The 26717-nt window shown below is 52.8% G+C and overlaps 1 protein-coding gene and 1 pseudogene across 1 annotated transcript; one reads left to right on the forward strand and one right to left on the reverse strand.

The window, feature by feature from the left end:
- Positions 1–332: 332 nt before the first annotated feature.
- Positions 333–23242, reverse strand: Srebf1 (sterol regulatory element binding transcription factor 1). The gene is made up of 19 exons (NM_001244003.1): positions 23122–23242; positions 7866–8288; positions 7412–7587; positions 7195–7332; positions 6884–7105; positions 5972–6086; positions 5183–5397; positions 4877–5066; positions 4604–4782; positions 4172–4433; positions 3881–4047; positions 3536–3704; positions 2945–3047; positions 2588–2697; positions 2372–2504; positions 2030–2195; positions 1438–1638; positions 1223–1334; positions 333–946 (listed from the first exon to the last, which is right to left on the reverse strand). The coding sequence occupies exons 1-19, from the start codon at positions 23210–23212 to the stop codon at positions 717–719; spliced, it is 3402 nt and encodes a 1133-aa protein (NP_001230932.1). The 5' UTR covers positions 23213–23242; the 3' UTR covers positions 333–716.
- LOC103160647 lies at positions 15252–15682 on the forward strand (annotated as a pseudogene).
- Positions 23243–26717: the final 3475 nt, after the last annotated feature.

Here is a 26717-nt window from a genome sequence, read left to right on the forward strand (position 1 = left end):
GATGACCAGGAGTGATGCTCCAGACACACGGGACTATGTAGCCCTGTTGTAACAGGGCTTTTGAGGATGCTGGTCTGCCCTCAGCACCCTGGGATCTGGTGAGGGGCTGGGGACAGAGACAATTGAGACCATCAAGGCCCCTCAAGGTTGATACAGCAAAAGTGTGGCCATGAGATCAGTGGGACAGGTTGGCTAAACATCATAGTACCCCAAGGCAGAAGGCAGCAAACACCCTTACAGCAGATGGGGAGTCCTGCTTCCCAGAGGACAATCCAGAAAGGATGGAAGTCAGGTGAGGCTGACATCTGCCCACCCAGATAAACAAAACAGGTTATAAATAATTTCACTTTTTAATTTTCTGTACAAAATTTCTCAACCTATGAAAATAAAGTTTGCAAAAGTTAAAGTAGTACATGAGCCTGCACAGGAAACTGGCTCAGCTGGATCTACACTATATACAAGTCTTCCAGGAGTGGGTGAGAGCCTCAGGACAGGGTGGCCCTCAGCTAGGGGAAAGGTTCCTTTCCATAGGACAGGAAAAAGGTGCCTACAGAGCAAGAGGGTGGCATTGGGCCAGTGCAGCCTCTGCAATTTCTAGATTTGTCACTAGAGGTCGGCATGATCCTGATTGCTTGTCAGGCTCACCCTCTCTGGACGACCACAGCCAGTGACAAAGGTCCTTAAGGGCCTCTAATACTGGGGAGACCATCCAAGGTTTAGCTGGAAGTGACAGTGGTCCCACCGCCCAGGCGCAGAAGCATCTGCTGGCAGTCAAGCAGTAGCCGATGATCACCAAGCTTCTCTACAGTGCGTGCTGCCTCAGCCAACATGCTCATTTGCTGTCCAGGGGCCGACAGGAAGGCAGGTGGCAGATAGCAGGAGGCCAGCAGCAAGGCCTCTGTGTGCTCCCGCCATGTGGGTCGAGGCTCCAGCTCAGCTACAGTGCCTGCACATATATGTATCATGTCAGGGAAGCGAGGCACAGGTCAAAGTATCTGACCTCTTGTACAGGGAACTCCCAAGTACTTTGGATGCCAGGGTCCTGTTCTCCACACATGCTGGGCTCACAGGTGGGCCCAGCCTCCTCCCTATGACTGTCTCACAAATTATCACCCCCAGCTGATCTCTGTAATTCAGCTCTCAGTATTCCTCATACCAGGCCAAGCCAGCCTCTCTCCCTCCACCCCACACAAACACATCGTAAGCACAACCTCCTCCTCACCTCCTTTGCCACTGGAGCCGGCCCGCCTCCGCAGACTTCGGTCCAGGAGCTGGTGTGTCCGGGCAGGACTTGCCCCTGCCATCAGCCGAGCTGTGGCCTCGTGTAGGAACACCTGGGGAATGAGGAGTAATGGCCAGTTTCAGATTTGTGCCCACTCTCTCCCCTAGCTTCCTGCCTCAGGCCTCCCAGTGTGAGGTGACAACAGTGGGACTTACTCTCCTCATAGCAGGCCGGAAGTTCTGTGCCAAGCGCCTCAGGCTGCTCAGGTCCTGTTGGAAACCTCGAAGCTCCAAAGCGGAGGCCTGAGATCCATTGCTGGCACTGTGAGCTACCTGGGCTGAGGCTGGTGACTGCTGGCGCTGCCACATACTAGTGCGGGCCACAAGAAGTAGATCACACAGGAGCAGCTGCATGGCCTGGGGTGGCAGGCAAGGCAGAGGTCATTGGAAGCTGGGGCACTGGTAAGGGCAAAGAGCCCACAGTGCCAACGGCTGACTCTGGGTGCACTAGGCCTTGCACTGCCTCACATGTACAAAGAGGCAGCAATTCACCATGGCTCCACCTTCTCTGGGCCACATGCCTACAAGCCCTCAGACTTCCTGACAATGGCCTCCAACGGGAGCCCTTACAGTCAGCTCACCGCCTTCTTCCTGGTGGTGGGAAAGGGTGAGCCCATTCTCCCCAGGACTCCAGCCTTCATCAAACACTAAGGTAAGCCCATTCAGCACTGTTTTGTATTAACTCCAAAAAACTAGGAATGGACAGCTGTGACCCTGGCCTAGCCAGGCACCCATCCTACCCCCTCACCTTGTCAATGGAGCTGCCAGTTGGTGGAGCGGCTAAGCTGTCCCGCAAGTACCCGCTGGCCTTCTCACAGATGGCCAGGCTGGCTGGGCCAGACTCCACTTTTCTGTGGTCCAGCAGAGCCCGGGCAGCCTTGAAGGAGTACAGAGCTGCCTTGGGCAGGGGTCTCCTATTGGGGTTAGAGCAGACATGGTAGGTTAGACCAGGATACAGCTCCTCCCTGAGCCCTCCCACCCTGGTTCTAGTTTCCTGGGGCAGAGAGTACACTGTCCTTCCCATAGAGATATTTAAGCAAAGTACCGAGGGGTCCAAAGCTGGGTGAGGAGGACCTGACCGGACACTCACTCAGTCTCCTGCAGCACGTGGGGCATACGCTCTACCAGCGGGTATAGGCGCTCAGCTGCCTCTTCATCCCGCCGCAGCCAGTGGATCACCACAGCCGTCAGTGAGGCCCACCACTTGGCCACTGGGTCTGTGCCTACAGAAGAGGAAAAGACGCCTGACCCTCAGCCACACTGCATTTGGGCCTGGCAGGAGTCAGGACAGCAGTCTGGAGCTCACCGGTGGTGGAAGCCATGCTGGAGCTGACAGAGAAGCTGCAGGCAGGAGTCCCGACAGCATCAGAGCAGCGATTTAGCAACTGCAGGTATCCAAGTGCGTCAGAGAACTCCCTGAGGGAGGAGAGAGCTGTCAGGACAGCCAGCAGCAGTCTCAGGGTTCTGGGTGACACTGGTTGTCCCCAACTGCCCATCAGAGCATAGTCTGACCCTATGGCTGACAAGATACCACCTGACAGAGTTCAGCAAGAGCTAGAGAGGCTCTGAGGACACACACAGTCTGGCTACCAAACATCTTGGACAAGGCTTTCCCAGACTCCCTGTTGGAGGGTCCTGCCCGGAAGTGATACAGAAAACCCACCTGTCTCCATCAGCTGTCCCCGGGCTGGGTTGAGCAATACAGTTCAGTGCTCTCTCCAAGAGATGTTCGCAGAATAGTCGAGTCACCTGGGCGAGGGGATCCACTGTGGGCAGGAGTGAATGAAGCAGAGGTTAGGCATCCTTTCCACACCAATACGTTTGTAGGCTGGGACCCCAACCCAGAGCCACTTCCTAGTTCCAAGTCCAAACAAACATGTAGACATTGATGGGTGCGTACTTAGGCCCTGCTCTCTGAAGCTTGGGCTACTCAGCCTCTGCCCTAGGGAGGGAGGTGGGTGAGCTGTGCAAGGTCTCACACTGGAAAGGAGAGCCTACCCAATCACACCCACTGGCCCTGACCCTCCTCAGGGCTCTTCCTGAGACCACAATGGTGTGGCCTGGGGTCACCTCTCAAGTCCACCCACTGCCCAGTGACCCATGCTACTTCCTGCTTCTAAAGCCCAGCAAGCCTCCCCACAGCCCCAGCCACTGTGCAAAGTAAGCTGGGCAGGTGAGGGCATTCAGAAATGAGGGGGACAATGTCATGTGAGGTAGGAACGGGGCGAGGCATAAGAATGGAATGAGAGAGCACCTGGGTTCCCAGCCACGCTGTACAGGCTCTCCTGTGGGGCACCATGCACAGCCCAGTCCCCATCCACGAAGAAACGGTGGCCTACAGGGTGGCAGAGCCACTGCATGGCAAGAGGCACTGAGCCACTCTGTGCCAGGCAGGCCTGGCGGGCACTACTCAGGAAGAAACGCTGTGGGGAAAGGAACAGGACTGTGACACTGGCTCCAAGTTCAAACCCAGCCATGAGTTGGAGACCCCACCTGGGCTCATAGCCTACCTTCTAAACACTGCTACTTTAGGTCCAGCCCCTTGCCCTGGAGAGTTGCAAAGGTAAGTCCCCAGACCTGTCCCCCTCAGCCTACTTACTGTCAAAAAGTGCAAGGCTCTTGGGAGACTGGTCTTGACCCTCAGGGCAGCAGCCACATAGATCTCTGCCAGCGTTGCCATGGATACAGCATCTCCTGCGCACTCGGCCAGGTTCAGGGCACTCAGTGCCAGGTTAGAAGCAATGAGGTGCCCTCCTGTGTATTTGCCTGCAAATGGGCAAACATGAGGACAAGAGGTGATGGGATGGATAGGACCCAGCCATACCCATGGCGTAAGGACAGGAGGTGATGGGATGGGTAGGATCACAGCCCAGCTCCCACCCAGACATACCCATGGCATGCAGCTGGTGCAGCTTATGGTAGACGAGAGCCGCATCTCGAGCACTGGCACGTGCATCCATTCTCAGTCCACAGTCTCTCCGCAAGCCCCCAGCCCGGCCTGCCAGCCAGCGGCCAACCCAGAGACGCTGCAGCAGGTGGCGGATGAGGTTCCAAAGCAGGCTGCAGGCCAAGTCTAGGTTCGAGGTGGGCAGGGGCCGTCCCAATGCCTGCAGGGCCAGCCACAGCTGCTGAGCAGCCTGGGCAAAATCTCCCTGGAGAAAGGGTTGTCTTAGAAACTCGGTAGCAGGCCATCTCCCTTATCTGGGCCCCTGGAGTCAAAGGATCTCTGAAGGTGGGGGTGAGGCAGACTGGAGTATGGACAAAACAAAGGGAGCAGGTGGGGCACCTACCCTTCTCCTTCTCCCCAGGGCCAATCCCTTACCCGAGCCAAGTCCAGGTCAGCCTGTTTGCGATGTCTCCAGAAGTGTACAGCTGGGCTAGTGTGTGGCCGGGTCACAGGTTCCCCATAGACAAAGAGAAGAGCCAGGCAGGCCAACACTAGTAGTCCATTGGCCAGCCAGACTAGGGGTGGCAGCAACCACTGGGTCCAATTAGAGCCATCTATAAACAAGGGGAACGTCTTGAGGACCTAGCTCCTAGGAAATCCAAAGTCCCAAGGGTCTCTCGAAACAATATGGAGGCTGGCCTGACTCACCTCTGCTCTCGGCCTCCAGCATGCTACGCCCAGAGCTGTGGTGTGCACCAGAGGCACTGGAGGGACCGGGGATGCCCCAGCCAAACAGTGATGCCAAGGGGTTGCAGGTCAGACACAGGAAGACCAGCGCACACAGGGCTAGGCGGGAGCGGTCCAGCATGCCATGACTGTGCAGCCGTTGGGCTTTCACCTGGCAGACAGCAGGGAGGTGAGGGCAGAGCCCAGCTAGCTCCAAGGACAAGGGCTAAAAGGGGGAAGACTGTGAGGCCTCTGAGAGAGGGAAGGAACCATGTTGCAGAGTCCAACCTGGCTATCCTCAAAGACTGGGCTGTCAGGCTCCGAGTCACTGCCACCACTGCTGCTACCTCTGCTGCCGAGGGACAAGGGGCTACTCTGGGAGGGCGAGCCAGCGTCTGAGGGTGGAGGGGTCAGCGTATCCACCACCTCAGGCTTCACACCCTCCATAGCCACATCTGTGCCTCCTGCACTGCCACAGGCCGACACCAGGTCCTTCAGGGATTCTGCAAGCAGAAGGAACAGGGCTGGGAAGGGAGGCCGAGCTGTCGAGGCCCCAAAACTTGAATAGTTCTGTTATGGTCAAAATGGGCCGAGGCCATTGTAGGGTACATCTGATGAAGAGAATGATGAGGGGTTAAAAGAGGGGCCAGAGCCAGAAGCAAGGTTGGGCAGGAATAGAGAAGACTGCATCAGTGTGATGGTTTGAATGACAATGGCCCTCACAGAGTCATGTTTGAAAGCTCGACCCCCCCATTCGTGGAACAGTTAGGGAAAGCTTAGGAGGTGTAGCCTTGTTGGAGGTGTGTCACTAGGGTGGACTTTAAGTTTCAAAACCTCACACTATTCCCAACTAGATCACTTTCTGCCCCGTGGTTGTCTTGACATGTGAGCTCTCAGCTACGGCTCCAGTACCAGCAGGTCTGCCTGCCTGCTGTCATGCTCCCTGCCATGATGGTCATGGACTTGCCCTCTGAAACTGTAGGCCCAACAAACTCGTCTATATGTTGGCTTGGTCACGGTGTCTTACCACAGCAAGAGAAAAGAAACTAAGACATGGAGAGGGAGGCTGGGACTTACTGCTTTTGTGAGCGGCATTTCGCAGGGCCAGGTTCTCCTGCTTGAGCTTCTGGTTGCTGTGCTGTAAGAAGCGGATATAGTCGATGGCCTTGCGCAAGACGGCAGATTTATTCAGCTGCAAGGAGAGGGAGAGGGCTCAGAAAACCAGGCAGACTTGGCTACAGGTCAGCAGTCAACAAAGCTGCTTTGCATCACAGCTGCCTCAGGACCTTTGCACTTGTTCCTTCTGCCTAGACTGCTGTCTCCTAACAGCACCTACTGCTCAGAGCAGAGGTTAGCTGCTATGTGGGGTACATACAGCAGCATCTCTCCAGTGCTGTCATTATCATTACCTCCTCACGTCCCGCTCACTTCCTTCCTGCAGCTCTTCACTGCTAGACCTTCCTGGACCACCCAAGTCACACCTTCCGCTTTCACTAGCCCTCCTGCTCTCTGCTTTCTTCCCTCCACACAAGACTTCTTTGTCCTGTTCAGCACCCACCACTCCCACTAGGGTATCAGTTCCTCCAGGATAGGACTGTTGTGCTTCATCACCAGAACATCATCAATGCCCAGAAAAGCCCTGCCCTCCCCTTTTATTTAATTAGTATGTGCACTGGTGTGAGGGTGTCAGCTACACTGCAACTCTAGTTACAGACTGTTGTGAGTTACCCTGTGGGTGCTGGGAATTAAACCTGAGTCCTCTGGAAGAGCAGTCATTGCTTTAACCACTGAGCCATCTCTCTAGCTCTGAACAGCCCTTTCTTTATTCAGGATGCTCTTGATAAAATCTAATCAGGAAAATGGGACTGCCCAGACCCAGACAAGTTGATGCCCAAGACCAGGTCTGGCTTAAGCCTACTTCCTGATGACGGGAGTGCCCTCTTTTTTCCTGCTCACACTGGCCTGGGTCTCACAGGCCTCTGGCCATACCTTTGCCTCAGTGCCCACCACCAGGTCTTTGAGCTCCACAATCTTGTCATTGATAGAGGAACGGTAGCGCTTCTCAATGGCATTGTGGGCTGTGCGCTTCTCACCACGGCTCTGAGCTGAGCCCAGGGCCTTGCTGCCAGCTGCCAGTCGATGGATGGGCAGTTTGTCTGTATCCACAACCAATGGTACTGTGGCCAGGATGGTCCCACCACTCACCAGGGTCTGTAGGGTCAGATGCATGTCACCAGGTCACAAGGTGTACATATACATATGCAGCTCCCCCTGGTCTCCCTTTTGCCTGGGCCATCTACCTGCAAGGGGCCTGCCTGCACGGCTGTGCCAGGGGCTAAGGTACTGATGCCAGCCGTCTTCATCGTGGCTCCTGTATCTGTTTTTACAGTTGTCAGTAGCAGTGAATCTGCCTTGATGAAATGTGGCTGCAGTACGACCTGAGTGTGAAGGACCCCGCCATGAGTGGCTTTCAGGGTCAGGCCTCCCACATACCCCTACCTGGCCATACCCACTTACTGGGACCCGCTGGATCTGTGAGGTCACAGTGGTTGTTCTAGGGGCTGTTGAGGCTGGCAGTGGCTGCTGGGAGGCTGAGCTCTGGACCTGGGTGTGTAAAGAGATGGGCGAGACTCCTGGTGCAGAGGCCAGTGACAGGCTAGATGGTGGCTGTTGGGTATTTCCAGGAAGGGTCCCTGCAGAGACAAAAATCAAAGGCTGCTGGCACAGGCTTTATTTTACCCCCTCCAGCCAGTCTGTCGGTAGGCTTCATATAACTATCCCTCTGATTTCCTAGAAAGACAGGCCCTGCCAATGTACTACCTTCCAGCTGGGCAATGGGGAGGAGTAACATTGGGCCTAGCACCAAAGGGCATCTCAAGCCACAGGATGGACACCTGACTTCTGAAGCTGGGAAATTCCTCCACTAAGACCAGAGCTGCTGCTCTTCCTATGTCTCCTCCCATCACCTTACCTGAGAAGCCTGAAGGAAGGCTAGAATACCCCAGCACAGGAGCCGGGCTGAGCTGCAGGGGTGGTGGAGGGAAACTCGGAGGCAGGAGGGTCCCTGGTGATGGCTGTGCTGCTGGGGGCTGCAGGATGGTGAGTGGCACTGGCTCTTCTTTGATTCCAGGCCCAGGGGAGAAGGGGGGCACAGACGGGTACATCTTTAAAGCAGTGGATGCAGACGGCACAGGGGACAAGGATGCAGGTGTTGCCTTGGGTTCCCCCAGGAAGGCTTCCAGAGAGGAACCCAGGGAAGCAGGAGAAGACAAGCTCTCAGGAGAGTTGGCACCAGGGCTGGTGGGCTCTGTGTCTCCTGCCCCGCCCCCTGCATAGGGGGAATCAAACAGGCCAGGGAAGTCACTGTCTTGGTTGTTGATGAGCTGAAGCATGTCTAGGGAAGAAGACGACAGTGCGTGAGTGACAGCGGGGCATGGAGGCTAGCTCCTGAGCCGGGCCTGCAATGCTCCCGACACAACCCTGTCTCAAGACACCTGTGATGTGTGGAGCTATTCCTGATACAGCGTATGTAGCTGATAGTCCTGGGCACAGCCGGACAGGGCTGGTGCCGCTGGGGTTCTGACTGACCCACCTCTAGCCTGGTCTTCACACTGTGGCTGGCTGAGACTACCTTCTTCAAAGTTACTGTCACTTACCAACACCACCTGACATCTGATAACACCCACCGTCACAGCACATAGCAGGACCACATTTGTTCATCCACTCACTCAACTCACTCACTCACTCACTCACTCACTATGGACCAAGTGCCTATACCAGGCAAAGCATTCTTCCTAGGCCCTTTCTCCCCAAGACCTGGAATTGAAGAAGAAAACCTTGCCTATGCCATGCATATTAATGCTATGGTCCCAGCTACCACGAGGCTATGCTCAAGAATCAGAGTCCAGCTGGGTGGTGGTGCACAACTTTAACTCTAGCACTAGAGAGTCAGAGGCACGAGGATCTCTGTGAATTTCAAGGCCAACCTGGTCTACAGAGTGAGTTCTAGGACAGCGAGGGCTACACAGAGAGATCTGTCTCAAAAAACCAAAAGAGTAAGAGTCTAGCTGAGGCAGTATCATGAAACCTTACAAGAGAAAGGGAAAGTCCCACCCAAGAACCAAGAACTTTCCTGGGAATTTCAAAATGTCCTGTGTTAGTGGCCTTTGTTTTATTTCCTTGGGTTGGTGTTTTGTGTGTGTGCCACCGTGGAGCAGGGAATCACACACAATAAACACATATGCCACTGCTGACCTATGCCCCAGCCTGGCCTGGTTTTTGTTGTTGTTGCTTCAGGTTTTTTATTGTTTTGTTTATTAATGTGAATATGTGTATGTGTGTTCATATGTATGCAGGCCCATACACACATATGTAATTGGAGACTGAGGGACAACCTGAGAAAATTCAGGAACACAATCCACTACAAGTGTGTACCACCACACCAACTGGGATTTTGGGGGTCAAATTCAAGTCCTGATGCTGGCAAGTGTTTTACCAAATGAGCCAACCCCATCTTGCCCTGTGTCTTGCTTGGACAGTGGTAACCTTCAGATCCATCTTCACGGAACATATACTTCTCAGTCCCTCCATTCATGCATGTCTGTCTGCACTGCATGGTAGACTCCAAGAGCTAGCTAGAAGGTAACAAGCCCTTCAAGAGGCCTCTCCTGTCCTTTCTGCTCCCTTATTGACCAACTGGTTTGTTAAGAGAACACATGCCCCATCTAAGACAGAGATAGCCCTGTTCTGCCCCAATTGAGCATCAATTTTCTAATCTGTAAAACAAGGGCATCTTCACATACTCAGGAGGTCCAGTTCTCAGTAGAGGAACAGGACCTAACAGTCAACAGGGCAAAGAGGATACAGAACAAAGAAGCCTTTACACAGGTGCACAGTCCCGTGCCCACTGCCGCTCCTGGGCTCTCTAAGGATGCTTAGCAGGGGCCCCTGCACATAGAACTTGATAAAAACTCAGACTACTGAGAATCCAGTGACATCACCCACCCCTTCAGTTACAGGGGAGAGAGAAGTGTAGAGAGACGGAAGAATGTTTGAGTTCCTACTCTGGGCCAGGTACTCCCAAACAGGAACAGCTTGACAAGACTATCAAGAAGCAAGCCATGTCAGGGAAGGGTCCTTATCCATGCTAGACAGACAACAGGGTGAGTAGGTCTACGCCAGCAGATGGGGTCTGGGCCAAGCCCAATCTGAGGCCACCATACTGATGAGCTAGACTGAGCTCACTTATGTGAAGCAGAGGCCCCAGTCCACAAATGAAGACCCTGAACTAGGCTAGTTCTTACTGAGTCCAAATCTACCCGACCACAATGCTGCCACTTCTCAGACCACTATTTCAACTCAGGTGTACTCACCTGCTCCAGAGGAAGGAAAGGACACTGACGTTGAGGGCCACAGGCATGCAGAGACTATATAACAGACTTCGAGTCTAGGTCTACACAAACATCAAACTACTGTTCCAGTGCCTTTCTCTGCTCCATCAAAAAGCCAAGGGCAAAGCTGCCATCACTAACCCATTCTTCAGCAGAGCACACTGAGGCTTGGAGCAAACCCAGCTGCTAGCCAAGCAGCCAATCAATGTATCTGTGTTTTCTGGGCACAAACCCAAGCCCTTCTTGCAGCCAAGTAGCTTCAGGACCCAGCTCTGAACATTCAGGCTTTGGTTTCCCCTCTGTAAAAGCAAAGTGCTCTCTACCCTGGCTCCTTCCTCCTAACAAGGACTGAGACACACTCCCTGGCTCTATCCCAGCTGCAGGCCCTCTTCCCCAGCTGGCAACTAGCACCCTGGCTGGCACAACCCAGGGCCCTCTCACCCACTCATAGAGGCCAACTTTTGGGTCAAAGGGCTCTATACCATCCACGAACACAACACTAAAGGCCCACAATGCTCTCACTTGAGCTGGAGCATGGGCCAATTGCCTTTCACTGGGCCTCAGTTTCCTTCTCTGAAAAAAATGAAAGGATTAGCCTTTTGGCAGCCCTGCTTGAGGCTTTGCCCAACAGAGCATGTATCAACACTGCCTACTGACGGATGCTCAGGCAAGAGGTGAGTTACTGCAAGATGGACTTCCCTATGGCCATGGACAGTAAAAAAACAAAACCAGGTTCAGTTTTCTGGACACTTGTGGGCTCTCCAGGTTTAATCATAGGAACTTCCACCTCTCATGCCAACTTACCATTAGCCTATTTGCTAAATGGGAAAACTCGGGCCAAAAAAGAAAAACTGACAGCTTGGATAGCCCACCTTCTACCTGCAGGATCCAAAATACCCAATTAGAGCCACCAAATAGGTCAGACTCCAGGGTGGACAGGACACTGGCCCTCCTCTGTTTCTTTTCCAGGCCCTGCCCAGAGAGGAAGCAAAGGATGTGGAGAAAGTTATCCAATTTGCAAGGTGCTGTTGTCGGTCCCTAAGCAGGATAGCTAAACTAAGGGTGGACTGCCAACTCCCGACCCAAGGTGGGCTGTCTGTCTCCTCTGTTAGAAGACCGTACTAAGATCCGCTGCAGAGACCCTGGCAAAGTAAGAGTGCAGGGTCCTCCCCAATGTACCTTCAAATGTGCAATCCATGGTTTCGTCGTCTGCGCCCCGCCCCTAGGGCGTGCAGTCGCTGCCCCGACTGCGTCCACACCAACTTCACCTGTCAGGCCCCGCGAGGCTTTAAAGCCCGCTGAGCGCCTCGGTGCCCCGCCCCTCGGGTGAGCGCACATGGCCAATCAGCAGCCGCGCCGCGCCCCATTAGTGCCCCGCCCACCCCCGACGGCGGCGGCTCGGGTTTCACCCCGTGCTCTGAATGGGGCCGGGGTTACTAGCGGGCGTCCGCCTTTAACCGCATCTACGCCAGCGCGCGCCGGGGTTACTGGCGGTCACTGACGTCCCAGACCCTGCCGCCCAGGCACCACCCCCCAGAAGTGCTCAGGTCCGGGATATAGACAGCGGCTGGCTCTGATCCCGGAAGCTCTGTGTTCCCACCGCTGGCTCTCACACATCCAGAACGAACCTGGACCACTTTAGCCTCAGTTTACCCATTCCTGGCCCCTCATCGAGTGGCAGCAGCAAGAGATGTTATCGCTACAGTCTGAGGAAGGCCAGGGCTGCCTGTAGGTGGTAGTAGCTAGTGGTCCAGGGACATCTAGTTAGCAGAGTAGCCCCAAGATGAAGACACCCTGATTTCAGAGAGGAAGCTGATGGTCCCAGACCTACATCACTCATGAAAGTGAGTGAGCAAGGGAAATTCTACTTCAATTCACACATCCAGCAAGTCCTGACCTCAGCTCTGATGTCCATAGGCCGAGTCAGTGTCATCCCGAAAGGTCTCGAAGGCCCAGTAGTCAACAAGTGATGCCTGACTCACTTCCATGTAGCATTCTGAAAAGGCCAAGAAGGGACCCAGTTTCTGAGATGGAAGGAAAAGCCAAAGGATATTGAGGGGGTGCCAAGTCTGTCCCTGTCCCTTGCTGACAAAGGTAAAGGCTCTCTCATCCATGTGCGTGCGCGAGAGTGTGCACACACACACACACACACACACACACACCTCTGCCAGTGCCTCCACCACCACCACACCAGTGCTGGCCAGCAGCCTAGTGCCCAGAGTGGTCTGACAGCCTACTTTGCAGACCAGGGACTCACACAGGCCAGGAGGGGCCAGCCACCAAGTCTACTCATGGGTGTTAGGGACCAGTGTCCTTGTGGCCCACCTCTTTTCAGGAGCCTCAGCTGGAAAACAGCCACTGTCCTCTCATTCACCTGACCCTCTTTCTAGGTCCTTCTACAGCCTCATAGAGGTTCCAAAGAAAACAAGTCTTTTGTGACACAGTTTTGCCCAGTCTGTGATCTGTCACTCCCCAGATACACCAAGCACAGCTCCTAGGAAAGGCTCTGACTGTGGGTGGAGCTCTGGGAAGAGCCCTGACACCTAAAGACCCTTTGGGCTGAAGTCCAGGGATGAGGCTCCCCAGTGCTGACCCTAGTTTAGTCCTTTCTCCTCATTATACTGAAAGACTTGCAGGCAGAGAGACTCACCTAACAGACACTCAGCACGGGGGTGTCAAACCTCCCTGCCTCTGGGCTCTGTCCCTAGCTGAACACTGGAGGAAGGAAGGAAAAGACAAGGCTTGCTGTCCCCAGGAGGACTTGGGACTCAGGAGAAGCTTTGGGGGGGGGGGGCAGGTGCGACCTGAGCATAAGTTTTGTGGGTGCAGAGGGTTTAGCCGAGCAGTGGACCAGGGGCAGGCCTGGTGTCTAGTGGCATGTGTGCCCAACCCCTAATCCTGCTGTGGCCTGACCTCTACCTCACTCCCTTCTTGAGTCCAGCCTGTTAGTCCATTTCTGTAGATGCTGGTGGCCAAGGTGCAGACTGGGAGAAATGGAAACTCAAAGCCGGCTTAGCAACCTCCTTGAGAATAAGCCTTGCCAAGGATCTGCAGCCATGTGCTGGGCCCCTCTCGACTTTTAACCCGACTGCTGTGCATCAGAGGCATACCAGCCTCCACTCACACAGCCTCCAGCCCTGATTCTGCCCCTCTCTGAGGACAGGGAGAATTCTGGGAGAACAAGCTTACAAAGCATCTAACCACTCAAAAAGGTCTCAGCAAAGGTGGTTCCCTTTGCAGCAGCTGGAAGGGGCTAGAACTGGGAAACCTGTAGTACAGAAGGCAACCCTAAGCATGTGGTAGGTTTTTAACATCTTAAAAGGGACTAGAGAGCCACATAAGAAGTGAGGCAGAGGCACCAGTCTGCCTCATCCTTGGAAGGACTAGGACTCATTAGGTCCAGCAGGTCTGGAAAGGGGCACCATGGTGCCCAGACTGAGGGCCATCAAGAGACACTGAATACTGGCTTCCTGTTCCCATGCATATTCTGAAACAAAAGGACAAGAGGCGGCCCAGACTCAGCCTCCCTGGGTTCAGCTCCTCCCCTTCCTGCTCCTTTCCAGGCCTGATCTGCCCTCCTCCCCTCTCAGGCCGTGATCCTATCTGACTTCAACAGGAAACCTGAAGCCCCGGCTGCCCGGTCCCCAGCAGTTTCTGAGGCCCATTCTAGGTGTCTGCTGTATGTCAGCCACTTGCCCAGCATTTGGGTTCAGCTAGACAGCACAGAACCCTGCCCTGGGAGCACTTTATTCCCCCAAAAGAAACCAGCTGCACACATGTGCATGAAGGGCGGTGAGAGCACTGTGACAGAAAGGCTGGGCATGGAAAGAAGGTGCTTATCAAGGCTGTGACGGTGCATATACTGGAGGTGACACTTGAGTTCAGTCTGAATAGAGCCACAATGAAGGAAAGAGCTCTCTGGCCAGAAGAAAACATAAGCCCAAAGACCCCAAGATATTGCAAGCTATGTGTGAGGGCAGAAACAGAAACCAGTGGCTGGGTGCAGGGACAGGAGTATGTTAGGATTTCAATGTAGGTTGGTCCGGCTGAGCTAAGGGTTTGCAAACTATCCCATACAGTGAAAGACTGCATGAAATGAGAAGGGTAACAGCTGGAAGGAGAAGTGGCATCACCCTGGGGAGGACATAGGGCAGTACCCCCTGACTGTTGGAGCTTGCAGGCTAGCGGGCGGGGCTGTAGCTCATTCATTGTTCCTCCAGACATGCAGCCTGCCCTGTTGCTCTCCAGGCCCTCACTCCTCAGAACTCCCTGGCAAGCATCCGGTCCTTGGCTGTCAAATGGGTGCCAGGCACAGGGGCATAGATTGCCCTTTGTGCATGCAAAGGCCCTGCTCCAGGGATTAAGAGACTGTGGCTCTTCCTGGAAGGGGACAGGCCACATAAAGGGTGGTGAAACAGTTACCCTTGAGCTCAGGACCGCTCCCCAGTGAGGACACCAGGCCCAGAGGGGGCCAAGAGCACAAAGAGTTCAGGGAAGAATCTGAGACTGGACTCACTTCTGTTGACCCACGAGCCTGCTCCACTGCCAGTCAGTTATGGTGTCAGGTGAGCCCTGGGCCAACTAGCCTTTAGTTTGCACTATCATGGCATATGCACAGGGACAACAGGGGTTGCCTGGGCCAGGCCTCAGCAGGGGCCCTCACACCCACCTTATTCCACAAGCAGTAAGGGGGGGAGGGGTGGCTCAGAAAAGTTGAGTTCAATCCCTAACACCCCCACAAAAAGCCAAGTATGAAGGGAGGTGGGAGGGAGGAAGGGAGGGAGAGAGAGATAGAGTGAGAGAGAGAGAGAGAAGGGGGAGAGAGTGAGAGAGAGAACTGGGTGTGGCCACCCAGGGCTAAAGAGGTGAAAAAAGGAGGGTCTTGCTGCCTAAACATCCTGCCTAGTTAATCTGTGCATTGCAGGTTCAGTAAAAAAAAATACTGTCTTTAAAAATTATGTGGAAGCTCTTTCTCCATCTTTCGGAGCCGTCTCCATGGTGCACATGAATGTCCTGGCTGCTGCTCTGAAGAGCATCAACAATGCTGAGAAGAGAGGCAAACGCCAGGTCCTCATCAGGCCCTGCTCCAAAGTTATCGTTCGGTTCCTAACTGTGATGATGAAGCATGGTTACATTGGTGAATTTGAAATCATCGATGACCACAGAGCTGGGAAAATTTCCGTGAACCTCACAGGCAGGCTGAACAAGTGTGGAGTGATCAGCCCTAGATTTGATGTGTAGCTCAAAGACCTAGAAAAATTGCAGAACAGTCTGCTCCCGTCAGTTTGGCTTCATTGTACTGACAGCCTCAGCTGGCATCATGGACCATGAAGAAGCAAGACGAAAACACACATTAGGGAAAATCCTGGGATTCTTTTTCTAGAGATGTAAAACATAAATAAAAAGCCTCCATAGACAAAAAAAAAAAAAAAAAAATGTGGAAGGGCTGGAGAGATAGCTAAGTGGTTAAGAACACTTGTTGGGTGCTGGAGAGAGATGGCTCCAGGGATCTGATGCCCTCTCCTGACCTCGAGAGGTACTACAAGCACATGGTGCACATACTTACACAAGCAATAAAATGAATCTAAAAATGTTTAAAATATATATTTTTAAATTATGTGGAGAAGCAAAGACATTAAACATCAACCTCTGATCTCTATACATCTACATACACATACATCTGTGCACCCACACACATATATAAATAGATTCACACAAAAAAGAACTGAACACAGTGGGATCTGTGATGAGGGCCATGAAGACCACACTTCATTCAGCCTTCAGCATGCAGCTCACTCACCTTGCCTGTTTTCTGAAGGTGTCTGTCTTAGGATTTTTACTGCTGTGAAGAGACGCCATGACCATGGCACCTCTTATAAATGAAACATTTAATTGAGGTGGCATCTTATAGTTTCAGAGATTCAGTCCATTATCATCATGGTGGGGAGCATGGCAGCTAGGAGTATGGTGGCAGTGTGCAGGCAGACATGGTGCTGGAGCTCAGAGTCCTACATCTTGATGGGCAGGCAATGGGAAGTGGTCTGTCCCACTGGGCATAGTTTGAGCATATATGAGACCTCAAAGCCCGCCTCCACAGTGACGACTTCCTCCAACAAGGCCACACCTCCTAATAGTGCCACTTCCTTTGGGGGCCATTTTCTTTCAAACCACCAGTGTCCCACCATTAATGGCATCCTGCCTTAACCCAGGCTGACCCTACCAGGAATGTCCTTCTTATCCTCAATTGTGTCCACGTGGAAAACACCTATCCTCTCCTCAAAATGTACTCTGATGTTAACTCTAACTCTCCCCATTGTCCAAGCCACTCCACACGCCAACTCCCACTGATCTGCAGGCTCTCCAACTGACCTCAGGTGAGGACACCCTCAGCAAGCTGTTTTCTTTTCCTTACCCAAACTTCAAGGATGATCTTGAAATCTCTTTTGGTTTTGCTTTTTGAGACAGGGTTTCTCTGTGTAACAACCCTGACAATGCTGTAACTAGCTCTGTAGACCAGGCTCTGCCTGCCTCTGCCTCCCAAGTGCTGGGATTACAGGTGTGTGCCACCATGCAGGCAATTTCCACTGTCCCTTAGAATACTGTATGTCTAGGTCACCAACACTTACCCTAGAGCTGTGGGTCTGATATGCAGCCCTGATATGACCCAGGCACTGTAAACTAATAAGACACTAGTTAGCATGCATCCCACCAATTAGCTAGAGCCCAGAGCCAAGGACACATTGGTCATTCTGCAGGCAAAAAAAAAAAAAACAGCCCAATGTAGTGGCAGCTGTTCCCAGGCTAAGTAAGTCCACATAACCCTCTCTTCAGGGCTCTGTTGGCCTACATGGAAGTGGCACACCACTGCAGCACCAGCAGGTGACTCTTAAGAAGTAAAAGGCCATCTCCACAGCATCGCCAGCACTGCTTTCTTCATTTTTATGCACTTGCAGCCACTTATCAGAACTATATTCCTGGGAGCTTCAGGAACTTACTCCTGTGATCCTAAGGCTCCTTGCCTCTGTGCAGAAAGCTGTGTCTATGAAGGAGACCAAACTGCAGGCTCTGGTCCTACCCTCCCTCAGGTGGGAACAACCTCAGCAGGCTCCTCCACCACCTCTTCTAGATGTCTCCAAGGCTATGGGACTTGAGTCACAAAAGGATGGGCAGCGGGCTGGGAGTAGGTGGCCCCTCTGATGCTCAGTGAGAGAGGCCAGGACACTGCTATGGTTGAAGTTTCTTCTAAGGAGATGTTAAGGACGGGGCTTGCTCTTCAAAACGGGGCGGGGGGGGGGCTTTCTGGCTTGTCTCTCGTGCAAAACTACAAAACCATTACTCAGTACACACTCAGAACTTGGAACCATGGCCTGGAATGTTCTGGAAACTTCCTGTACATGATCCTTGGATAGGGACTGTTAACATTTGATGAGCAAAACACAACAGATTTGGGTGCTGGTTACATGTTCTAAACAGTGTGAGAATAACCCTGTACACTGTCAGAATGTCCACTTGCCTCTGGTAAGCTCAGCTGGACCCCACAGATCCAAGGAACCAAGTCCTAGTATTGAGTCTATTACAATGATAAGAACCAAAATGCCAGAGATCAGGCCACTTGTCCAAGGTCTCTCAGGAGGGCTGGACGTAAAAACTCTTGAGTTCCAGCCTTCCAGCTGAAGGGAGCTTTGTGTGCTAGAACCTGGTTTGGGCAGCCTGGTGCAAGGCTTTCTGGGAAATGGCTAGGGATGGGGTAGAGTGTCTGTTGCAGGCGAAGAATAGTCAGTATAGGCTTATCCAAGGCCAAAAATTCCTCACAGTGGGACAGACCTCCAGCCCTGCTCCAATTCCCAAATGCTCCAGATGGCATGGACACCTGAGGACAGTTCTAAGCCCACTTCCCTCTCTAACCTTGTGAAGCAGGGGGCTGTGGGTTTCACTTGCTATATGGCCCCACTCAGTCTCCAAGGTCCGAGTGGACTTCAGGCTGGGGTACAGCTCAATGATGAATAAGTTTCTGCACTGCAAAGTAAACAAATTTTCTAATTAAAAATAAAAAAAAAATGTATCCCTCAGGAAGGGCTAACGTTTGCTTGGGAATGTGGGGGAAAAAATTTAAAAGGCATCACCTCAAGCATGTAGCCAACAGGAGACAGCCATTGTCCAGCCAGCAAAGTACCTAACCTAGGCCACAGTCACAATCAAGTAAAGTCTAGGTCCAAGGCTCCACCAGGGAGAGACCCCTATTAAGAACTTAGCCAGGTCACTTAGGAAGCTGTGTCCAGCTATGTGATACTAGGCAAGAGGTGAGGCCCAGCCACCTGCCTTCCTGGACTCACTCACTCCTAGTACCTTTCTCTGGTTCTCTAGAGGCACTGAACCCTGCTACTCCCCGCTCCCACAAGGGAACTCCCAACCCTGTAGTTCAGAGAGGTTGAGGCAGTTTCCCTAAGAGCAACAGCACACTGGTCAGTTTTCTGCTGCCCTTAGATTAGACAGGCTGGACATGGGGGGGGGGGGTGTGATGGGCAGGATGCTCCCAGGCTTCACCCCTGAGGGACTTGGGACATGTAGGCCAGCAAGAAGGGGTCCACTGCTGTCCTGGCAAGTTTTATGTCAACTTGACACAAGCTAGAGTCATCTGAGAGGAAGGAGCCTCAAATGAGAAAATGCCTCCATAAAATCAACTAGATAAGCTTGTAGATTATTTTCTTTCTCTTCCTTCTTTCCTTCCTCCCTTTCTTCTTCCTTCCTTCCTGCCTTCCTCCCCTCCCTCCCTTCCTTCCTTGCTTGTTTTGAGACAGGGTTTTTCTGTGTAGCCCTAGCTGTCCTGGAACTCACTCTGTAGAACAGGCTAACCTCAAACTTAGAGATGTACCTGCTTTGTTTTGTTTGCTTGTCTGCATTTTCTTAATTAGTGATTAATAGGGAAGGGTCCAGTCTATTGTGGGTGGTGCCACCCCTGGTGGTCCTGGGTTCTATAAGAAAGCAGGCTGAGCAAGCCAGTGAGCAGTACCCTTCCATGACCTCTGCATCAGTTCCTGCCTCCTATTTGAATTCCTGTCCTGATTCCCTTCGGTGATGGACTATAATGCAGAAGTGAAAGCCAAACAAACCCTTTACTCCCCCAATTGTTTTGGTCATTATGCTTTGTTACAGCAATGACAGCCCTAAGATACCTCCCTTGGGCTATATCCAAGAAGGGTATTCTGGGTGGATGGACACTGTTGAAGGAGGGGCATCTTGGAGTGGTCTTAAATGTCACACTAAGACAAAGGTACTTTATTCTGGGAGCACGGGGGATTTGTGGAGCGTTGACAACCTATGAGGAATTCCACACCAGGAACCAGCCAGTGGCCACTCAGATGTTGTTTTGTTTTGTTTTTTAAATTTATTTTTATTTTATATACGTTGGTGTTTTGCCATGGGTGTCAGGTCCCCTGGAACTGGAGTTACAGACAGTTGTGAGCTGCCATGTGGGTGCTGGGTATTGAACCCAGGTCCTCTGGAACAGCAGTCAGTGTTTCTTAACCACTGAGCCAGCTCCCCAGCCCCCCAGCCCCCCACCCCCACCCCCGATGTTATTTTGTAAGGAGTGCTTGTGCTTGGTGGAACTAGGGACAGGAGACATCCCAGGGGAGGAGTATGGGTAGCAAAGCTGGTGGTGACCTACAGAATGCTTGTCACATAGTCAGTGCAACAAACCAAACCAAAGAGCAGTGACAGCTGGGTCTACAAAACAAGCAATGTGACTGTTAACACTCTCTTAGGGGGAAGGCTACAGGACCCTTAGCTGAGATTCCCTTTTTATTTTTAATAATTTACCTATTTGTATTTGATGTACATCAGCGTTTTACCTGCATGTATGTCTGTGTGAGGGTGTTGGATCCCCTGGAACAGGAGTTACAGACAGTTGTGAACTTCCATGTGGTTGCTAGGAATTGAACCTGGGTCCTCTGGAGGAGCAGCCAGCGCTTTTAACCACTGAGCCATCTCTCCAGCCCCTTCACCTGGCAGTCTACCCACTACATCCTCGTGCCACCCAGCTGCACAAAATCTTGGGAGGCCAGAGTATACAAGAGGTAGGTTACCTGAAGGGGTGGGAGTGGTGGTGGCTCCAGGTACAACTTTCTAAAGGTCGTCACTCTGCTGGAGTGAGACCTGGCAGTGACACAGCTGTCTGGGAGTCTGCAGGATCCTGTGGTTGCTCACCCACACCAACTGTGGAGGTTTGAATAGGAATGGCCCCCACAGGCTCACAGATTTGAACAGCTGATCATCAAGGCATAGAACTACTTGAGAGGGATTAGGAGGTATTACCTTGTTGAAGTAGGTGTGGCCTTCTTAGAGGTATGTTGCTAGGGGTGGGCTTTTGGGTTTCAAAAGCTCAAGCCAGGCCCAGTGTCTCTTTTCTGGCCTTCGGATCTGGATAGAGAACTTTCAGCTACTTCTCCAGCACTATGTCTGTGTATATGCCACTATGCATTCCTGCCATGATGACAATGGACTAAACCTCTGAAACCAATGAAATGCTTCCTTTGTAAGAGTTGCTGTGGTCATGCAATATAATACTAAGACACCAATAAACTCACCGGTGCATGAAGCTGGACTTGGACGGAATCCTTTCTTTAGTCTGTCACAGTGCCCTATCAGATACATAGACACCTCTCCCTAAGGAGAGTCATACAATATTAGAACATAGACAGATCCAGTGTAAGGCCAGCACAAGAAAGGGGTCAGAACTCAGGAGGGCTTCTCAGTAAGTGGCATTGGACCTAGGCATACATCTTGGGCCAACAGACAGACCAGCTATTGAGGAGCTGTCTCTCCCAGGCCTTGGGCTCCCCAGGGCTCCAAGAGTAAGTAGCCAGTCTCAGACCAGAACTATGTCCATTTGCCTCCTCTGTCCTCAGTGCACAGTGCCACCAGCCTCCCAGTAGTCCCCATACAGGCTCCTCTCCCCAGCCTCTAGTGACCTGACACCAGGAACAAGGAGGAGCTGCTTTGAGGTCACAGCCAGCAGCAGGACTTGATGCTCTGAGCTCAGCATCACCCTCAGAAAGAAAGAAGGCTGTAAGTCCCACATCACTGGACATTTGTAGGACAACAGGTGGTAGTGGGCTGTTGGGCTCCAGGCATTGGCTGGCTCTCCCTGCCACTTTCCAGTCTTATGACCAATGCTGCTCTGGGCTGAGGGAGACAGCTGCATGGCTGACTTCTTAATCCAGCCTTGGGAGCCAAGGATCCAGGCTCTTGAGCCAGCAGCCTGAGTCTGAATTCTGGCTCTGCCTTGCTATGGCTGTGTGACCTTGGACAAGTCATTTAGCCTGCTTTTCAGTCTCTCATCTGTGAGATGAAAATGTTTTCCAACTGGGATTGTCAGAAGACCCACTGAGATCCTCATCATAGTGCCTGCCACACACCAAGTGCTCAAGAAGGGTTTGCCACCCATGTTATGATGGCCTACCCCAGTGCTGAAGAGGGGCTTTCTAAACAACGTCACTCTCCTTCTCCTGTCCCTTCTCCCACTGCCCTAGCCATATCTGGAACTCAGGCCTGCCCAGATGTTTTTCAACCCTCATTCCTCTTAGGTGACCCAACCTCTACCCCCAAGTCACCCCTCTCTAGCCCCAGCGACAAGCACACGTGGGTCTCTGAGTGATTCTCCCAGAGGCTTGCCTCTGGAGCTCAATGAGGATCTAGGCACAGCACACGCTAGGTGTCTATCAACAGATCATGGGATGGGGGTAAGGGAGAGAACACTCTACAGTAATCCCAGGGCACCATTGTAGTTTATAGATAACACACATTCGTGGTTGTCTGGGGTGGAGAAGAGTGTGAAGCCCTCAAACAGGCAAGAGAGATTCAATGTTTCGAGACTGCTGACAAGCCACCAGAGGTTATTGAATGGCCCGCCTAACATGTATACATCTTATGGTATGGAAAGTTTGGGGTTTTTTTTGTTGTTTGTTTGTTTGGTTTGTTTGGTTTTTTTTTTTTTTTTTTTTTGGAGGGGGGTTCGAGACAGGGTTTCTCTGTGTAGCTTTGGAGCCTATCCTGGCACTTTCTCTGGAGACCAGGCTAGCCTCGAACTCACAGAGATCCACCTGCCTCTGCCTCCTGAGTGCTGGGATTAAAGGCGAGCGCCACCAAATGCCAGTTTGTTTTTGTTTTCTTCCCCCACACCCACCCCAGCTGGTGGTGGTGGTTGAAGATGGAGATGAATCAAGCTGGGCAAGTTCAAGCGATGTTTTAAAAGATCTAAGTGGCCCAGGGTGTGGCTCAGGGCAGAAAGCCTGTTAATATGTTCTAGATCCTGGGTTACTGCCCCAGAATAGCAAAATTTGAAAAATATTTCGGAGAGCAGAAGCTGTGTTCCTTGTCTCACGCCCCCCACTCCCAACTCCTCAAACTTAGGTAGCGCCCCAGTGGCCTTTGCCTCTTACCTTGTCCTCCGCTAGAAAGTATCTTTGCTTGCTGATGCCGGGGCACCCCCCAGCACTAACACACCTAAGAGACCTCCCTGATCTCGATCCAAAGTAGCCAGATACTTGCATGCCCAGGTGCATGTAAAAATCCGTTTGTGGGCTTGCTTGGGGATTTTGGTGCATCCAAGAAACGAGAAAACCCAGGTCGGCCCGTGAACTGTCCACAGGGCCCAACCTGGAATTCAGCGGATGCTCAGCGAGTCCAGAAACCAAGCCCACCACAAGCTGGAGAGCTAACCCTCAATCCGAGGCGCACAACTGCGCAGTACGCACGCACGCGCAGAAGCTCCCGGCCAAGTGACCTCCCAGGACATGCGACCCCGCACAGGCCGCGCAGGAGCCCCGGGCCACGCACCTTGGATGTCGGTCAGCAGTGCGGCGTCCAGTTCGCCCAGCTCGTCCAGCGCCTGTTCCACAGCCGCCTCACCGAAAGGCAGCTCGTCCATGGCGGCGGCGCCCGCCAGGCTTCGCAGGAGGCCCGCCTTACCGAAAAGTTCCTCGGAAACTAGGTTCCGCAGGCGGAGCCACCCAAGCGGAGGGGCGGGGCTGCCCGCCAGGCCCTGCCCACCAACCGGCATCTGCAGGCTCCAGACAGCTCACCTAGACGGTTCAGAAAGCCGACTGGAGCCCGGTTTCCCGTAGCCTGTCTTAATCCATTATCAATCCCGCTGTTGGGGCAGAGAGGGCCAGTGGGCCTGAACAGCTCCTAAAGGAAGATTCTGGTCTCCTGGAAGACCTAGAAAAAGTGTGGATCCCAAGGTCAAGCAGCGACTCTGTAAAAGGAGCCCAGGGGAACTGAGCTCAGCTGCCTAGATCATGACCTAGACCCAGGCCAGGCCAGCAGCCTGAGTACTGAAAAGTGAACCCTGGGCCCTGTGACTTAGGGACAGGTAAAGCCGGTGGAAGGGGATAGGTTCCTCTAGGGTGGACTGAAGTAAACCTTTCTGGTCCACACTATTTGCAAGTGAGGAGACAGCAGCAACACGTAAGAATTAACCGGGTAGCCCGCCCCCGCCCCAGGGTCAGGACCCCAGGCCAGCTGGAACTGCCATGCTGAGACTCCAGGTACAGACTGGGCGACTGCTCTCACCTCCCAACCAGCAGAATTAGTTGTCTTTGGGCAAGGATGGAGTGTGTGTCTGGTTTCCACCTGAACACATTTTTGTCCCTCTCCCAGTGTGGCTGCTTAGAAAATTACTCAGAGTAAGGTGCTCAGGAGTGCTGGAACTATAAACCACCTCTCCCCGACATGGAGCCCTTGCTTTGGGGCCACTCTGCCTTGTCCCTCCCACCACCATCAGAAGACCCAGGAATTTGATGTTTCCTGAAAACTCAAACAGTCCTTCGCAGTCAGAAGGGTGAGGGTCTTCAGCGGTCAGTTGAGTTAATGCCTCACCTGCTTGTGTGTAGCCAGGGTCACTAATTGTCCAGAGTCTCTGCGGGAAAGGGCTCGGGGTTTGGAATCATCACAACATCACACCTTCTGAGAACTGAGTAAAATGTATACATAGCTCCACACACACACACATTCCGTTGCTGCAAGACTGGGGGAGCCGAAGGTAAAGTCAAAGAAAGACCTGTACCCACGACTAGAAAGCTCCCTTCGGAGCAAAGCCCAACACAAACCTCTGCTCCACAGGGTGGGCTTACAAGGGCAGCAGCCAAGGGGAAGCTTTCCTGGTAAAGGCTTGGAGAACTTCAGAGGAAGTTGGTGGTCTCTGTCTCAAACACCCGAGACCTCCCACCAAAGATCTCAGAACCCCTTGCTGGGGTCTTTGGTGCTTAGAACACAAGCGTGGTGTGGTGATCCTGGGCGGGGTGGGGTCTCAGCCTGGCCAACAAGGACCTGGGTCAGCTGGTTCAGCACCCTGCAGTCATGGGACATGCTTGTGACAAGCCGAAAACTTTTGTTATCTCGTTCAATCCTCCCAACAGACTAAGGAAAACGTCTGTTCCCATCCATTCCACAGATGAGGCAACTGAGGCAGGAGGAGAAGGGACTTGCCTAGGACTCCCCAGCGCTGCCTGAGGTTGTCCTGTACTGGGGACTGTTGCAGAGCAGGGTAGGCAGTGGGAGACCCCCCCCTCCCCGACTCTCGGTGCCAGAGGACTTGCCCTGTTCGCTGCCAATTGGGGCGGGGCCCCGAGTGGGGTGACGCGGCGTCAGCGTGCTCTGGCGGGACTCGGGCTTTGGTCACACGCCCGGCGCCTGCAGGAGTCGTGGGCGGGGCTGTAGGACCTGCGGACAACCGCTCTGCCTGGTGGGACTGACTGGTCCACCGCAAGCATGGCTTCCAAAGCCCAGATTTCCGTGCCTGCCCCGACTTGGTTACCTGGGGGACCAGTGTGCACCTCCCGGGTGGGCCCCACTCTAAGCCCTGGAGACACCGCTGGGGTTCTGAGCTGTGAGGGGAAGGGCCTCTCTGCCCAAGCAGTGCCCTCAATGTTGGGAGCTCAGAGGTGCGTGGAATGGCAGACCCTGGGCAGAAAGCTGCATATGGAAGCTGCTGAGTCGCCCAGGGCCACTTGCCATTCTGCATGACCCTGTTGTCCTTGACTGCTGGAGCTGAGCGTGAGCCTGCCTGGGCAAAGGAAGAGAGGGCCAGGCAGTGGGAACAGACTGCTAAGAGTCCAGGACTTCACTTTATACCAGAGACTGTGATGTGAGAATTCTGGCCCTAGGTGAGGGAAGAGCTCATTGGAGTCAACTTCTGTTGCGAGCTGTCCAGGAAGTGTCTAGGCCTCTCTGAGCCTCTGTTTTCACCCACTGTGGTGACTGCTTGACATTATCAGTCCCTTGATAGATCTCCACACAAGGGCTGGGTATGCCCAAAGCCTGTGCACAGTGAGGAGTTAAGCTTACAAATGCGTAAAGGGGGATGCCAGCTATGTATTAGAGCCCCAGAGTAGAGAAAATTACATGAGTTGATGACATCACCTGTCACCAGTCAAGTCCAGCCCTAAGGGAGTTACTGTTGGAATCCCAGCTCCCACTGCCTGCCACTTGACCTGGTGGGAAGATGCAGGTTTATTCAAGACCCACTCGAAGGAGACAGAGCAGATTCTCCATCTCCCTGGGTTTTCAGAGGCATAAACAGCTTTTTTTATAGAAGAACACAAGTCTAGGATGAACACAGGAGGGAAGCCCATGTGCTAAGTGGGGTCTTCCCAAGCCCCCTGTCTTTTGGTACTCTGGCTGCTGTAACTCACTTTGACCTCGTTGAATAGAGAAGGTGCTAAACCTTGCACAGACCACCCAGATGTCCCTGGAACCGGGAGTGGGCAGCGTTATCCCCCCTCTGTGCTCTCAGCCATCAGAAGTTGCAGGAGGTCTGTGACCAGTCTGGGCAGCCCCCACCTCTTAAGTTTCAGTTGGGACTTCTCATAAGAATTTAGACTGTTAGGCAAAAGGGAACGGATTGCAGTATCTTAACAAACCAAACCAAAGAGCAGTGACAGCTGGGTCTACAAAACAAGCAATGTGACTGTTAACACTCTCTTAGGGGGAAGGCTACAGGACCCTTAGCTGAGATTCCCTTTTTATTTTTAATAATTTACCTATTTGTATTTGATGTACATCAGCGTTTTACCTGCATGTATGTCTGTGTGAGGGTGTTGGATCCCCTGGAACAGGAGTTACAGACAGTTGTGAACTTCCATGTGGTTGCTAGGAATTGAACCTGGGTCCTCTGGAGGAGCAGCCAGCGCTTTTAACCACTGAGCCATCTCTCCAGACCTTTAATCCCAGCACTCAGGAGACGGAGGCAGGAGGATCTTTGTGAATTTGGAGCCACTCTGGTCTATAGAGTTCCACGACAGCCAGGGCTACTCAAAGAAATCTTCTCTTGAAAAACTAAAAAGAGAATCTGCTGTAAGGACCGTGACATGTTCAAACAGACTGTTTTACCTGAATGCTGGATTTCAGCATTCAGACAACTGGCTATCCTTCCA

This window comes from Cricetulus griseus, chromosome 7 (assembly GCF_003668045.3).
Source record: "Cricetulus griseus strain 17A/GY chromosome 7, alternate assembly CriGri-PICRH-1.0, whole genome shotgun sequence".
NCBI lineage: Eukaryota > Metazoa > Chordata > Mammalia > Rodentia > Cricetidae > Cricetulus > Cricetulus griseus.

Coding starts and splice junctions, on each gene's coding strand:
- Srebf1 (NM_001244003.1), bottom strand. CDS start 23,212: ATGGACGAGCTGCCTTTCGGTGAGGCGGCTGTGGAACAGGCGCTGGAC. Junction 4,048..4,171: donor GCACCAGCTGCATGCCATGG/GTATGTCTGGGT, acceptor GCCCATTTGCAG/GCAAATACACAGGAGGGCAC. Junction 1,639..2,029: donor CTGGCAGCTCCATTGACAAG/GTGAGGGGGTAG, acceptor CTGCCACCCCAG/GCCATGCAGCTGCTCCTGTG.